Consider the following 15,128-nt stretch of genomic DNA (forward strand, 5'->3'; position numbering starts at 1 on the left):
CCAGTTTAACTTAGAACGTTGTTGTTGGTTCATTTTAATGTTTATTATTGTTATTTTTATAATTTTTTTTTTTTTTTTTTAATTTTATATCTTGTAGTTTATGCCCCTCCTCGTCTTTTATAGCTAGATCAAGACAAATTAAAGACTCTCACTCAGGCTGAGTGACGTCTGAGAAAGGTGTTTAGCCTATTTGTGAACATGTTTGTGTTGGTGGATTTATTTTATTACTGTTTTTATAGCGAAAAATCAGTCAGAATTGGTCCAGAGTCTCTGCTGTTGCCTAATATCTGCTGCCTCCTCGTTATAGCTAGAAAAATATATAGCTGGAGGCAAAAGGCACTCATGGACCTGCTTAGTTTACATTCAGTTAATTGGATTTATTTGAGAGTACTGGTTAGGGTCAATGTTAAAGGTCAGGGTCAAAGAGCAGGCTGTGTAAAATGTGCGGTCGATGTGCGGGGTACACGCGTGGTAATCTGTGAACATCTTAAACAAATATTCAGTATAAATAAATCTATAAACTCTGTTCACAGACTGAGCACAAACTGGCTGCAGACCAGATTCCTTTAACATGTACTTCACAATATTTTTTTAATGAAACAAGCAATAAAAGTAATGATTTACAAATTGGCCGCAGTGCAGACCAGACTGTAGATTACCAATTCCTTAAAATGTGCTTTTAAAGTAGTTTTTAAATTAAAAAAGCAATAAAGATAATAATTTAATCAACAATGATAGTGGTTCGATATTGAAATGTTTTCTACAAAACATATATAGCCGGAGAAAAAAAAAGGTTGGTCAGTGGCTTAAATAATTGCTCTATAAGGTTGTGAACAGAGGGAACAGAACAGAGAGACTAGAATAGAGGGAGTAGAACAGAGAGACACGGCAAAAATCCTGAGAAGGGCTGGATATTTTTTCTAGCCTTAAAAAAAATCTGATCACTTTAATGTCTTGTTTCACTTGAATAGACATTATAGGGTTTATTTTAATAACTGACATTTTGTGATCGTTTACTAGAAACTTAATTTATTGTAAAATAAATAAATAAATAAATAAATAAATAAATATTATTTATTTATTTATTTATTTATTTATTATTTTAATAATAATTTTCCATACTTGCGGCTGGTTACAATGTGAATAAACTGGAAATGTGGACAGTAAATCCTGATGAAGATGTGCTTCTGCAGTATGTAATAGTTTTGTAATTCCAGTAGGAGGCTCTCCACTATAGAGCAAACAACCTCCTGTCGGGCCGCGAGTGTAGAAAGCAAACACTGTGCTGCTGCTTTCCTATAGGATTTCACATTCTCAAGAAAACGCCCAGCAACAAGAGTTAAAGCTTCACATCCGTTATGCAGATCGGAAATGAAAACACTCTTGTCTGCCTGCGTTTCCTAATGGTCCCTCTTCATGTGGCACTACTGAAGGACCAGCAGACAGAAACAGCATCATTACCCATAAGATATATTCGGATGCTTGGGCAATATATATGTGTGATAAATTGTACAAATTTTTATTTTAAAATTGAAAAATTTGAACTTTTTTTTCCCCAAATAACTCAAAATAACTATAGGCTGGGCGTTTTTGTTTTTTTTCCCACATTTTATTATTACATAGACCTGTGCTTAAGAAATGTTTATTTTAAATTAATAGTCCATTCAATTATAATCAATTAGCCTGTTATTTATTAATATTATTACACAACCCTATTTCCGTATTTTAGAATAATTGGAGGCAATCTAATTTTGTAGGAGATATGGTAGAAAATAAGGTATGTTTTAATTTATTAAACGTCAATCAGCATATTGAAGACACACACACACACACTATATATATATATATATATATATATATATATATATATATATATATATATATATTTCTAGGCATTTCTACATAGGATATTTTCACACTATAATAAAAAAAAATTATTATAAATTATGTTTACAAAAAGTATTATTCAATTATGCTAGAAAACAAGTTTTTTTGTTTTTTCATGACATCTCCTCGTGAAATGCACACACACACACACACTCGGACCACCTCCCCCACACACTCCTCTCGGAACGCGGTCCGAGGTTGCGTGTGACGTCACGGCGCGCGTGGGCCGCCGCAGCGCGAGGATCGGCTACAAGTTCTCGGTGTGCTCGGGCCGCTGCCCACTCCCACTGTGTCCCCTCATCTATAGCAGTGCGCGCTGACCATCCTTTATGCTGGATATTCTACTCCACTCTTCTTTCTTGGGTGATATGGGGGATCATTCAAAAAGTAAGTGCCGTGTTTGTTATTTAAAGCGATTCTAGGGTTGTTTTCTGCACATAGTTTGACTTGCGGTTTGGAAATAAGGCTCAGTAAGGGCATGTGCTTCTAATGTTAAAGCTGTTCCAGGATTGTTCGATATTTTGTATAGGTCTAAAAAGGAAATCTTAGGTTACTCTCCGTTTTTTTTTATTTTTTTATTTTATCTTATCTTATTTTTGCTTTCGTTCTTGAAGGCGTGAGACAGCATCATCCGCTTTAATAAAATGGCAACCATGATTTCACAAATAAACGGTAGAAAATGTTGTTTTTGGTGGCATGCATGGACTTGTGAACGAAAACGCTTTGCAATGCAGAATGCATGAAGGCAGACACATGAATTGATCGCTGAGTGTGAGGATATGTGGCGCTGGAGTAGGGTGCAGGTTATGGCTTTAAATTGGCGCGTTTGCACGCAGAGAAGACCGGGATCGCCATGTGTGTGGGCTGCGGAAGTCAGATCCATGACCAGTACATCCTGCGGGTCTCCCCGGACCTGGAGTGGCACGCGGCGTGTCTGAAGTGCGCGGAGTGCAGTCAGTACCTGGACGAGACGTGCACTTGCTTCGTCCGGGACGGCAAGACCTACTGCAAAAGAGACTACGTAAGGTAGACGTCCCTCTGCTTTCCACAATTTGCAGATGAGGAATTTAGGAATAAACGTATAAATTGGAAAGCTAAAATTTGCACACACATGCAGATGAAATATGCACTGTGTTGCAATGCAAATTTTTTATGGCTAAATGTGAATCTATATGTCTCAGGCTTATTCTGTAGGATTTTACTGAAGTTGTAGTTTCCAGTGAAACTTCTTGTTTTATTCTACTAAAATGTCTGAATAAATGAATTAGCTTTTTTCAGAGGATTATGTGGCTAATCATATATACAATATATACAATCAATTATATACATTTCGGTGCTTGTTTAAAAATTGTTCATTATAAAATGTTGTGCTGTAACGATTTAAAAATGCAATTATTATTATTATTATTATTATTATTATTATTATTATTATTATTATTGTACCGCAATAAAATCAAAGCTGTTCACTTGAAAATTTGAGCCCTTATTTAGCTCATTGTTTATTTTGTCCTTTGCAGGTTATTCGGGATTAAATGTGCGAAATGTAACGTGGGCTTCTGCAGCAGTGACCTGGTAATGCGGGCTCGGGACAACGTTTACCACATGGAGTGTTTCAGGTGCTCGGTGTGCAGCAGACACCTCCTGCCGGGAGATGAGTTCTCTCTGCGGGAAGAGGAGCTGCTGTGCCGGGCTGATCACGGGCTGCTGCTGGAGCGCTCCGCGGCGGGCAGCCCACCAATCAGCCCGGGAAACACACACTCCACCAGAGCCCTGCACATGGCCGGTGAGCACATACACTCATTCTCCAGACCTTACTGTTAAAAGCATAATAATAATCATCATCATAATCATAATAATCATAATAATAATAATAATAATAATAAAAAAATGTTTTTTTGCAAAACATTGTAGTATGGCATCCAAGCTGATTGAATGTTTGTTTATGTGATGCTATTGTAATTATTTTATATCTAATAATGTTGTTTAGACTGTTATGTATTGACTTGAATTTTGACTTAAATGCTGTAATACAAACACCACACTGACTCGAAGGATTTAGTCAAATCAGTACTGAAAAGCTGGCAACATTTAAAATGATTGAATTGTGTGCATGTAATATATTTCTTAAAATGCATTATAAAACTAAGAAAATCCAAGAAAACTGTTTGGTCAGCACATCAATATGCAAAATATGCGTTTCTTTTTTTTTCACCAGTGGCAAGAATAGAGCTCCTGGCATGCACTTCTGCCATGTTGATCTTTTTGTGTAGACTAAACAGATTTCGCATAGCTGTAAGGATTAAACAGAAGATTAGCTAGTGGACATAACAATTGTGATTTCTATTTATTGAGGTGACTAGTGCGTTTGGAAGCGAAACGGTGAATCTGTTATGAATGTTGTTCTTGTATTTTGCTTATTTTTAGGTTGATGTGGTATGTCACGGTTACTCTGAGATAATTTATATAATCATCTTTAATTTATCACATGAGCTGTTGCACTGAGCTTTGCTACCTCGCTGCAGAAATGTTGATGGTCAACTATTTTTATTCCCGACCCAAAGCACGTTTTTTGACTCAGTATTGCCTTGATTAACGTGCTTGCACAGCTATGCGCAGCGTCCTGGGTATGTTATTACGCGGATAATGACATTTCCTAACGTCGGGACTGTACTGCGGTTTGTTTGCTGGCAGAGCCGGTACCTGTGCGGCAGCCCCCACACCGCAACCACGTCCACAAGCAGTCGGAGAAGACGACCCGGGTGCGCACTGTGCTCAACGAGAAGCAGCTGCACACACTGCGCACATGCTACAACGCCAACCCGCGGCCCGACGCGCTCATGAAGGAGCAGCTGGTGGAGATGACGGGCCTCAGTCCGCGAGTTATCCGCGTCTGGTTCCAGAACAAACGCTGCAAGGACAAGAAGAGGTCCATGCTCATGAAGCAACTCCAGCAGCAGCAGCACAGCGACAAAACCGTAAGAGTCTGCTGTGCTCTCACCTTCTAGTTCCTCAAGACAAAATGCTTTGCGCACGAGAAGACTTAAGTGCACTAATAATAATAATAATAATAATAATAATAATAATAATAATGCATCTTGGGTAGTTGTGCTACACCATGCCTGCAAAAAAAGCAAATATATATCATTTATATTTTTAATTAATTAAAATTAAAAATCTCTGTTTCTTCTGCCACCTCCAGAATCTGCAAGGCCTAACAGGGACACCTCTAGTGGCAGGTAGTCCCATCCGGCATGATAACACGGTGCAGGGGAATCCTGTAGAAGTGCAGACGTACCAGCCTCCATGGAAAGCGCTGAGCGAGTTCGCGCTACAGAGTGACCTGGAGCAGCCCGCCTTCCAGCAGCTGGTACGAAGAATCACCTCTACTTCAAGCTCATTACTCTATCTACATCTCAGATAAAAGAAAAACTCTAAATAGTTACAGCTGAGTGAAATATTTGCGTCCCCCATGGTCCCTGGGTGAAAGAAAGGAAAATGTAGGCCTGCCTTAAATCTTACAATTTACGCACAAATAAATAGAATTGATAAGTGAACGCAGTTAAAAGGAAAAAGGTAAATATACAATGTGGGACTATAGTGAAACTAGACACCAATCCAAAACAAAAGGACAAATAAACAGGAAATAAAAATAATTCGGTTTTTGGCAAAGAATCAAAAGCAAGAAGTCAAAGCTTTCTCATGGACCCTCTTGGTCTCCAGACCTGCAGTGTATGGTATATGACATCTGGCAAAGTTGTAGCAGATTTACTCAGAAAGAATGGGCTAATCTAGCAATCTGGCAGAGTTAGAACAGATGTGTCAAGAAGAAGAAGGGGGCGAATATTATAACTGAGAGGATCCAAAAGGATATGAAAGAAGTTGGAGGCAGTTCTAAAGGAAAAGGATGGACGTGTTTTTAGAGAATATTTATATCACAGTCAGGAAGGGAAATGCCAACTTTTAAACTGTTCTTTTCACTGCTAATATCTTACACCATTTTGCTGGTTTTGTTAGACTGACTTGTGATAGTGAAGGAACATCAATGAAAACTCACTCACAAAATGTCTTGATATAAAATGTTATAATGTTATAGTGCTCTTCATTTTGTCCTAAGGGCATGCAAACCTTCGCTCTCAACTGTATAATTATCTACTGAATTAATGGAGAGATACTGTAAATGATTGGAAGGTATTGGGCTGTACAGTAGTGCTTTATATCTGTAGAGTCGATTTTATTGCACTACACTTTTGGGCTCATGTGAATATTTATGCATATTTCTAATGCACCTGGTTTGGTGTAGCATGTTTGAACCACACTACCTCATTATTCATATCCCAATAGATATATAGATATAGATATATTTAAAAAAGGGATCAGAAAAGGATGTTTAGAAGAACTTCTTTTTAAAAAAAAAAAAAATCTTGGATAGCGTTTTGATGCATGACTCTTTAACCACTTTGTTTGGTTTCACTAAATGAAAAATCATTTCATATCATTAATGTTTACACCATTTGAAAGGTTCTTTAAATGATTTTTCAGTTCATTATGGCACCAGAAATAAACCCATGCTGTGAAAGGTTGAACTGAGAACATTTTTTTCCCTTTAATGGCACCTTGAGCTTAAGTGTAATCATGTACGGAAATTTTAGGTGTAAATTGTTTAGAGAGAAAAATATTTTTGGGTAATGGTCTGCAAGACATGCTAAATTCCCGTTTTCCCCACTCTGGAAAGGTGTCCTTCTCTGAGTCGGGCTCTCTGGGCACCTCCTCGGGCAGTGATGTGACTTCGCTGTCATCGCAGTTACCCGACACCCCCAACAGCATGGTGTCCAGTCCTGTGGAGACGTGATGGAGTCCAGCGACCTCTGTCCACCCCAGCATGCTGAACCCCACCCCGATCTGCATGAACACAGAGCACCTCACCACCTCCACCTGAGGAACACGACGGAATCACGGAAAACGACATACAGCAACACAGTGGATTTAACTCGGAACGCACAAGTCTGCCAAAACACACGGAGCCAAGCCCCAGGGACTCTCCACACGCGTTTACTCCAGGCGTCAAGACGCGAATCCACAGGGATCCGAGATCTTCCCGAGGAATATGAACAAGTTGACCCACTGTCAACAGCATAACAAATAACAATCATGTCGTTACCAGTATTCATTATGTAGTTTTATCAACACCTGATGACATTTCCCTAATTCAGTGAGACAACAGAGCCACGTTTGTCTTAATGCGCATGATCTCCGAAGACAGTGTATAAAAGTGACATGTAAACTATTTTATCTTTACGGATGGAGGACAAATTGTTTGAACTTCTCGAGAGAAAAAAAGTAAGTTATTGTTATTTATTGTCAGGACAAGTGTCCAAGCGAGAATTAAGAAATGATCTTAATAAACTATGCTAAGTGTTGTTCATGTCTGAGAAAAAGTTTGCATGCGAAGATATCTATATCTTAAAAAAAAAAAAAAAAAAAAAAAGACCAATCAAAAATATCTATTCGGGATTTTATTAGTGGAGAAAAGCATATCGATCCACAGCACAGACTTCAACACCACGCCAAAAGATGGCGAATTAAATATCAGTGAATGGCATTTAGCCTGAGTGTTCTGCTATCTGATTTCAACATGGTACAGGAATATTCCATGAATTATATGGCTCGCATTTTTTTCATCAAAAAAAAAAAAAGTACACTCCAAACAAAAGAGGTTAATGTGTTGGTTTTGATTTAGGATATATTTGTGAAATTTGTGACATAACTCATAATTAGAGAATTTATTGGGCAAAAATTTAGAATGGTGTTAGATGAGGCAGTGTTATTAAATATTAATACAATCTCAGAAAAAAAGGCACTAAACTGTAGTTTTGCTTCCCTCAAGCGTCCACCTTTTTTACCTTCAGTATGTATCATTTACCTAGAAAGATGCATGTAGTGTACCTTTAAAGTTTTACCCTAAAACTAATCACAGTCCATTTATATACAGGGAATCATTTCAAATGTATGCACTATGTCCACTAGGTCCAATAGATGCACCCTGGAGGGTGTCGTAGCCAGCCACAGGGAAAGTACAGTTAGGAGCCATTTTTCTGAGAGTGTGGGACTAATAAGGGCTTGATGAAAGGTGTGAGAAGGAAGTTTTGTCCCTAATCAATACAGATACCTTGAGAAGCAGCCTATGCAAAATGTCAATAGTCTGGTTGGGAATAATGAGCTGATCGTCATTTCTAATTTAATTCATGGCGATTGCGCACGAGCAGAAAACAGGTACTAAACTCCACCGTTCCTTGTCTCTGAGCTGGTAGACTGTACATCTATTGCACGTTATATCTTTCATCAGGAAATGTGGATATAGTGTACATTTTTAAAAAAAAAAGTACACCACCACGTATTTTTCTACCTGGTAACACCCCAGCTATTAAGAACAAGGTACAGTTTAGTATTTTTTTCCTGAGTGTGTGAAGGGGAGATGTGTTTGCTTCTCAATGATTCTTGGCCCCTGATCTTGGTTTGGCTCTTCTCACCCTGTGTTAGGTGACCCACATCTTGGCACTGAGCCAAGACGCTATAAAGCGATTCGTAGTTGTCTGAGCTGTCAGATGTAACCCTTCAGAGATATCCGCGTTATCAGCGCGCGGATCAGGTGGAGGAGCGGGTGGAGGAGCGGGTGGAGGAGCGGATGCGCATGGTGTCGCTTGGCCTCGGACTCGCGAGCGCTGAGCTTTGGGCTCGTAAAGGCGCGAGTCTAGACAGAGGGGAGATGGGCGGCGTCTTATCTGCACTCGGCATCACCTGCACACACACACACACACACACACACACACACGATACAACAACACGGAGCTGCACAGCAACTCCCTCCACAAACCCTGCGGCCGACTTTCATTCGCATCTGCCCGGAGACTGGGTCAACCTGCGGCCTCCTGCTTATTAAATCACTCGCACTTTTAGATTTTATTTAATTCTGGCAAGAAAAAAGGAGAAGGGGGTTGATAATTAGCCTACAGTTCAGGCTTCAGTTAAACACTATTGTGTTTATCCTATTGTAGATAGATAGATAGATAGATAGATAGATAGATTGATTGATTGATGCTTATTCATACAAAACAAGACGTTAAACATAGTCATATACGCAAAACAACAACAACAATAACAACAACAACAATAATAATAATAATAATAATAATAATAATAATAATAATAATAACAACAATAATACTACTAACTACTACTACTACTACTACTAATAGCAATAAATAGGCTATATATATATATATATATATATATATATATATATATATATATATATATATATATATGTGTGTGTGTGTGTGTGTGTGTGTGTGTGTGTGTGTAGCCTATTTAATGCTATTAGTATATATATATATGTATTAATGAGAAACGAATTCCAGTGACTATGTAATTCTAAAGTGCATATTAAATTAATAATACCTAGTCGCAATATTTCTGAACTGCAGCTGTGAACACTGGGGGAAAACAGGGCTGGTCTGAAGCCATTCCCCAAAACCCGACATTCAGACCACATTCTTTTCCTAATTGAATTCTACACAGCTAATTAAATGAGCTTATTAAATGAAAGGGCATTTCAACAAATTACCAGTGTTTAAAAATACAAATCAGAAAGCAAACACTATTATTACAAATAAGTTTGCGTCTAAAATGTTTATTAAATAACGGCTGGATTTCGAATAAATCAAACTCAAAGCAGAAATTTGCCAGATTTGGAAATTTTCACGGATTTTCTGCGTCTTACTCATAAGAGGCTTTGGCTTAAATAAATCACTCCAAACTGGAGAAATCGAAATATCCACATTTAATCACACAAACCGGCAACATCTGGACAATATTAGTGTAAAAACATTTACGTTCAATTCAGATCTCCAGCCCGCCACACGAGCTACCTTTCCTTCTTGTTTTGATTTTAATTTTGAAATGAAATGCACATAAACCAGTCGGCTGAAAAGTGAGAAGTGTTAGTTAAACTGGTCGCAGTGGCTCTAGGCTGCTTATGGTACAAATGTAAAAGTGAAGAGGTAATATCTCTTTAAATCCTTGGCTTAAAATCTTAAAATGATTGATAATTAAAACAAACCACATACATTTTGATCTAATCAAATGCAAACGAAAAAAAAGACCAAAAGAAAAACTATTTTATGGTCACTTGAGAGATTAGGCTTCAATTTCATAATGAATTACCTCCTAATAGTGTGGACAAATAGTATGCAAGTGGCAGCAGTCTACTATTCAGTACGGAAGTATGCAGTTATAGAGCTAATCATGGTGTTTCCACACCTTATTCATGCAAACAAATGCAAATCCCACTGAATCCCTGTTATTTCTCTGGCTTTGAAACGAAAACAGCATCATTTTCACTGGAGAAGCATTTTAATTTCATAAAAAAATAATGAGGGACAAAGATTAAACCAAACTTTTTTTTTCCTAAATGAATGAAGCAATGCAACACAGGGGCTGTTTGAAACTAATATATATATAAATACATACATACATATATATATATATATATATATATAGGCATAGATACATATATACAGACAGATAGAGAGATAGATAGATATTTTTGAATCAAAGCAGGAGTGCATTATTGCAAATATTACAAAATTATAGGTAGAATACTAATCTTGGAAGAAGTGGCACAGATTTCTATTTACCAAAAAGTGTCTATTAAGTCTGCCTTTAACTCACTCTCAGAAGTTCTGAGGCAAAGAGAAACTGGTGGAACTTATACGTATATATATATATATTTTTACACACACACTATCTCTCTGTCTCTTCATACACAAACACACTTGACAGAGATTTATTGTTGTGGAGACACAGTTCTGAATGGAGGGATAGGTGTGTGTGTGAAACAGTGAGACTGTGGAGGATCTGACCTGAGAGGCTCCGGCTCATGTTGACACACTAATGTATAAAGTGACTCAGAGGCAGCAGTGGGTAACTGGTGGAAGCACACAGGTTTTTAAAAAAAAGAAAAGAAAAAAAGAGTGACACACACACACACACACACACACGCACACACACACACACACACGGCTGTTTGTGGTGCCCTGAGGCCACACTGAGGACTTGAATCTGGTTTGGAGTCCTCTCACTGTGCCGTTTTGCCCACGCCAAATTTCAGTCTTAATGCAGCTTATCCAGGAGACAGACAACTAAATCTACACTACCAAGACTTTTCAGTTAAAACCTGCAGCTCAACCGAAGAGAAAAGACCAGTTTGGTTCCAGATTTGCTTCGGCAAGTACTGCTCAATATCAGACACGTTTATACTACTTACACACGTTAGCGTATCATTACATTCTGCAGAGTTGAATTATATTTCATCTGATCAGTTGTCACCTCTACAGTGAAAACACAAGCAGCGGGATAAACATCTGCCTTCAAAATCATGGATTGTGTCACCATTATATTACTTTCTGAAATTTGCATGAGAAATGTGAAAAATATCTGGACTAACAACAAACCAAGCTTCAATCATACTAACTGAAAATGTTGCAAATGTTTCTCTTCTTACCATATAAATGCCCTTACTAAATGAGTTTTTTTTAAAGCTAGTAGTCACTAAAAGCAAGATGGCAAAATACACTCATGCCTTTAATATTTTATTATTATTATATCATTATTATTATATTAAATGGGGGAAAAACAGTTTCTATAAATTATAAGTGCTTCACCTCTCACAGAGAAATACAAAGAAAAGGACAACACAATTCAAATTAAAATATGCCTTACATAACATTTGTGGTAAATGAATTAAATGTAAACATATATAATGAGGCTGTATAAATTATAAGTATGAAACACAGGAATGAAGTCCAGACTCCAGATTATAAACTCGAACAAACAATTTTTCACTGTTCTTTTTTATGCATAGCAATTTAATATCACAAAAAAACTGAAATAACTTGGTGCACTCCGAACAGAAATAATTAAATCCTATGATAATTAAAGAAAAAACACCTTTTATTTACAAAACAAAATACAAACCGTACAATTAATAAACCACAAAGATCAACATCCAGCTCGGGAAGAAGAACAGTAAACTATTGTGCACTCCAAAAAATCTGTTTCAACAGATCCATTCATTCAGAAGATAACTGATTTCACGTTAAACTGACAGCTCTTAATAACTGTATATTTACATAGCAAATATCTTCATACATTCAAACAACTTTATAAACGTAACTTGTTATGCCGCCCTTAATTATTTGCATCGTATGGACGGTTTATTACAGTGTGCACATCCAAAAAGTTAATCTGAATTTATTATGTATTTATTTGGTTAAATGCACCGTTATTAAGGAGATCTAAGAAAATCCAGTCGAAAAATCAGTTGCTACATGCAGGCACGTACTTGTCAGACTTGGCTAAAAGCCCACGTACAGTAATTGAAGTGATGTAGTGAAAGTTTTTTGATGTTGTGCTTAGAGCAAAATGTGCTGGTACAAACAACCATATAATAGTCTGTAGTCCACTGTGTACTGCTCTGGAGCAAGCACTGAAGGACTCTCTGTGTATTCCAGTGTGTACTCCTCGTCTCGCTTACTCTTCCTGCTTGTTGAGGAAGAACTGAAGTGCTGAGTCCCACTGATCTCGGGGGAAGCGGTTGGACAGCTCACAGTAATCTAGCAGAGCAGAGCTCCTCTCTGTGGATAAGAGAAGTGGAGAGAGAATCTCGCTGAATACACACACGAACATAAAAAAACCTTCACCGTTTCTCACTGAGGTTAAATAAACATCCATTACCGGCAATTCATCTGCATTGTGCAAATGGTTAATATGAATTTATTATGTAATTATCTGGTTAACTGTACAGAGAAAAAGGCATTGGAATGTAATCTATCTGACAAGCAATAATATATAATATTCACATAATTACACGAATTATACTTGTCTACCTAGCAAAGGAAGCTGAAAAATGGATAAAATAAAAAAGACAGATTAAGTTTGAAAAAGCTCATTAAGTATGAGATGACTCACCTTGTTGTGAGGGCCTGCTGTTAGTCTGGTTCTCACTGGAGGCACAATCCTACAGAAAAAAAAATCCCACAAGTCGGCAAATGCAACACCCTGAATTAAGTCAAAGGAGCCTTTTTCTATACTTCTTTACATGATCAGTATTGTGCCTGTTTGGAACCCAAAAAATGATTCCTGGTTCTGCTTTGGTTTCCATCTATAGATAAAAATATAATATCCAAAAATTATCTTTACAACTTTTATCCAATATAAAAAAAAAAAAAATCAACTAGAAAGTGTACTGGGATCGTCCCGCTTTATAGAGAAATACATTGGTTTTTCTGAATACCAAGTTCTGATATGTTTTCTCACCTTCATTTCATGATCCATGAAGTGGATATGCTGCAGTGTACATGGCAGCATTTGGATTATCGCCTGAATGTTTTGCACATTACTAATGGTGCTCAAATTGAATGTTTGTATCTTTGTTACTTTACAAAAAACCTTTGGAGTTTTGTGTCTCAATTTCCTTAATTGCTAATTCTATGTATGTTAGTAAGTTTTTCCATTTAGCATAAAAAAGGTGTAAAGACTCCCTGTATACTGTATACTATGCACTATACTATAGTAGTCAACAGAACTATCACAAATTGTGGTACAGGATGCTGTGCATCTTCCCGTTGTTTGAATGGAATGACAATCGCCTGTCCTTGTCAAAGTGAGTGCTAATCTCCACATAAATAATCTAGGTAGTGGGCCAGTGCAGGGAAGCTTGTCAGGGGGAAGATGAAGGAGTCGGCCTGTTTACAAGAGGCTCAACCGGTGGCAGGTAAATCCACCCAAATCGACAGAGGAAGCCATCCATCTTTGCAGTGGAGGCTGCTTCTTTGGAAAAGGGAGGGTAACAAGAGCAGCAAAAAAACAAAAGGGCAGGAACAGAGACAAAGCCGGAGTTTGGAGAGATAAGAGTCAAACGTTGACACTGTGCAGAAACAGTGGAAAGGTGTGTGTGCATGGGAGGAGAGGGGGCTTTACGGGTCAGAGGACATGCTGCAGGTGAGACAGGAAGACAAACCTCAGGCATGATGATTTAAGTGCATGAATGTGGTATGATTTATAATAAGATTAGTTAAAAAAGAATAAGAGAAGTACATATGTAGGCAATTTAGGCAACTGTGTGAAAATTGTGAATGACTTTTACTCTGAGGGACTGTAATATCAGTGTATCCATATCTACAGATGCATGGATGTGTGTGTTTTCTGTATGAAAACCCATAACGTACCTGTATAAATGTGGCCAGGAGCACACAGCTCATCTCCTGCTGCAAGATGACTTTGTTCTGCTGGTTGTTGTAGCAGGCGCTGATAAGTGAGGGGAAGAGCACTTTGATGAGGTGCGGGTGGCTGAAGTACTGGAACGGCAGCTGACACAGTTTCTGCAGCACGCTGGGCTGCCGGCCAGACTGCACGATCACCTGGAACACACAGGCAGAGAGTGTGCGCACATACACACATCGAGCAAATGCCACCTCTAGCAGTAAATCAGAGCCTCGCCTTGTGCCCCTCCCACACATAAATCTGCCACTAAAAACAACACACAAACAGCCATTAAGAGGAGAAACAGAGGGCACAGCCTCCCCAGTACACAATTACACACCATAAACCCAGCTAGGGATGCCTCAGCACCTCCCCTCTGTGGCACGAGTGTACACGGAACACTTTCGGGCTCCTCTCAGTCGCTCGAGAGGCGAAGAGGAAACTGACACACGGTGATTAGCATGATAACAGAGTCATGGAAAAAATGCCCCAAGCACTCAATGTGCCACTGAAGTTCACACAGAGGTAATATCATGGGATGTGGGCAAATAAGTAGCTGGGAATCAGAGGGTGAGAAGAAAAAAAGGGGATTGCCAGGGCAAAGGTAGGGGGGGCTAGGAGGGCAGACCGCCTGTATAGTCACACACACCGCTTCTGCCACTTTAAGAAATGAAGCAATACCATTAATGGAGTCTCTCACCATCAACATCCCACCCCCCCTCAGCGCAGCAGTCAATCACACCATCACATCCGGCCCCCCCAGCATTAAAATCAAATCGCTCCCAGCCCCGACCTGATTAAAGCACAGGCTCAGCTCCTGGTGCCGGAGGCCTTCAGCCCAAGTCTGAGAACCTGCCAAGACCAGGGAGCTGGGAGGTCATCGCAGTAAATCCCCACAGGTGAGACAGAATGAGTGGAAGATA

The 15,128-nt window shown here is 38.6% G+C and overlaps 2 protein-coding genes across 5 annotated transcripts in view; one reads left to right on the forward strand and one right to left on the reverse strand.

Moving 5' to 3' along the window:
* Positions 1–2,115: 2,115 nt before the first annotated feature.
* Positions 2,116–7,305, forward strand: isl2a (ISL LIM homeobox 2a). The gene is made up of 6 exons (XM_026919583.3): positions 2,116–2,274; positions 2,724–2,913; positions 3,405–3,670; positions 4,579–4,862; positions 5,087–5,254; positions 6,620–7,305. The coding sequence occupies exons 1-6, from the start codon at positions 2,217–2,219 to the stop codon at positions 6,734–6,736; spliced, it is 1,083 nt and encodes a 360-aa protein (XP_026775384.1). The 5' UTR covers positions 2,116–2,216; the 3' UTR covers positions 6,737–7,305.
* A 4,572-nt stretch (positions 7,306–11,877) lies between these two features.
* scaper (S-phase cyclin A-associated protein in the ER) overlaps positions 11,878–15,128 on the reverse strand; it is a 93,176-nt gene continuing 89,925 nt past the window's right edge. For all 4 annotated transcript variants that reach the window (XM_034307342.2, XM_034307344.2, XM_034307343.2 and 1 more), the window contains 3 exons: positions 14,172–14,363; positions 12,913–12,961; positions 11,878–12,578 (listed from right to left, as the gene is read on the reverse strand). In XM_034307342.2, the coding sequence (XP_034163233.2) occupies positions 12,475–12,578; positions 12,913–12,961; positions 14,172–14,363 (345 nt within the window). In that variant the 3' untranslated portion in view covers positions 11,878–12,474. The remainder of the gene's footprint in view (positions 12,579–12,912; positions 12,962–14,171; positions 14,364–15,128) is intronic.

Source organism: Pangasianodon hypophthalmus, chromosome 9 (assembly GCF_027358585.1).
Source record: "Pangasianodon hypophthalmus isolate fPanHyp1 chromosome 9, fPanHyp1.pri, whole genome shotgun sequence".
NCBI lineage: Eukaryota > Metazoa > Chordata > Actinopteri > Siluriformes > Pangasiidae > Pangasianodon > Pangasianodon hypophthalmus.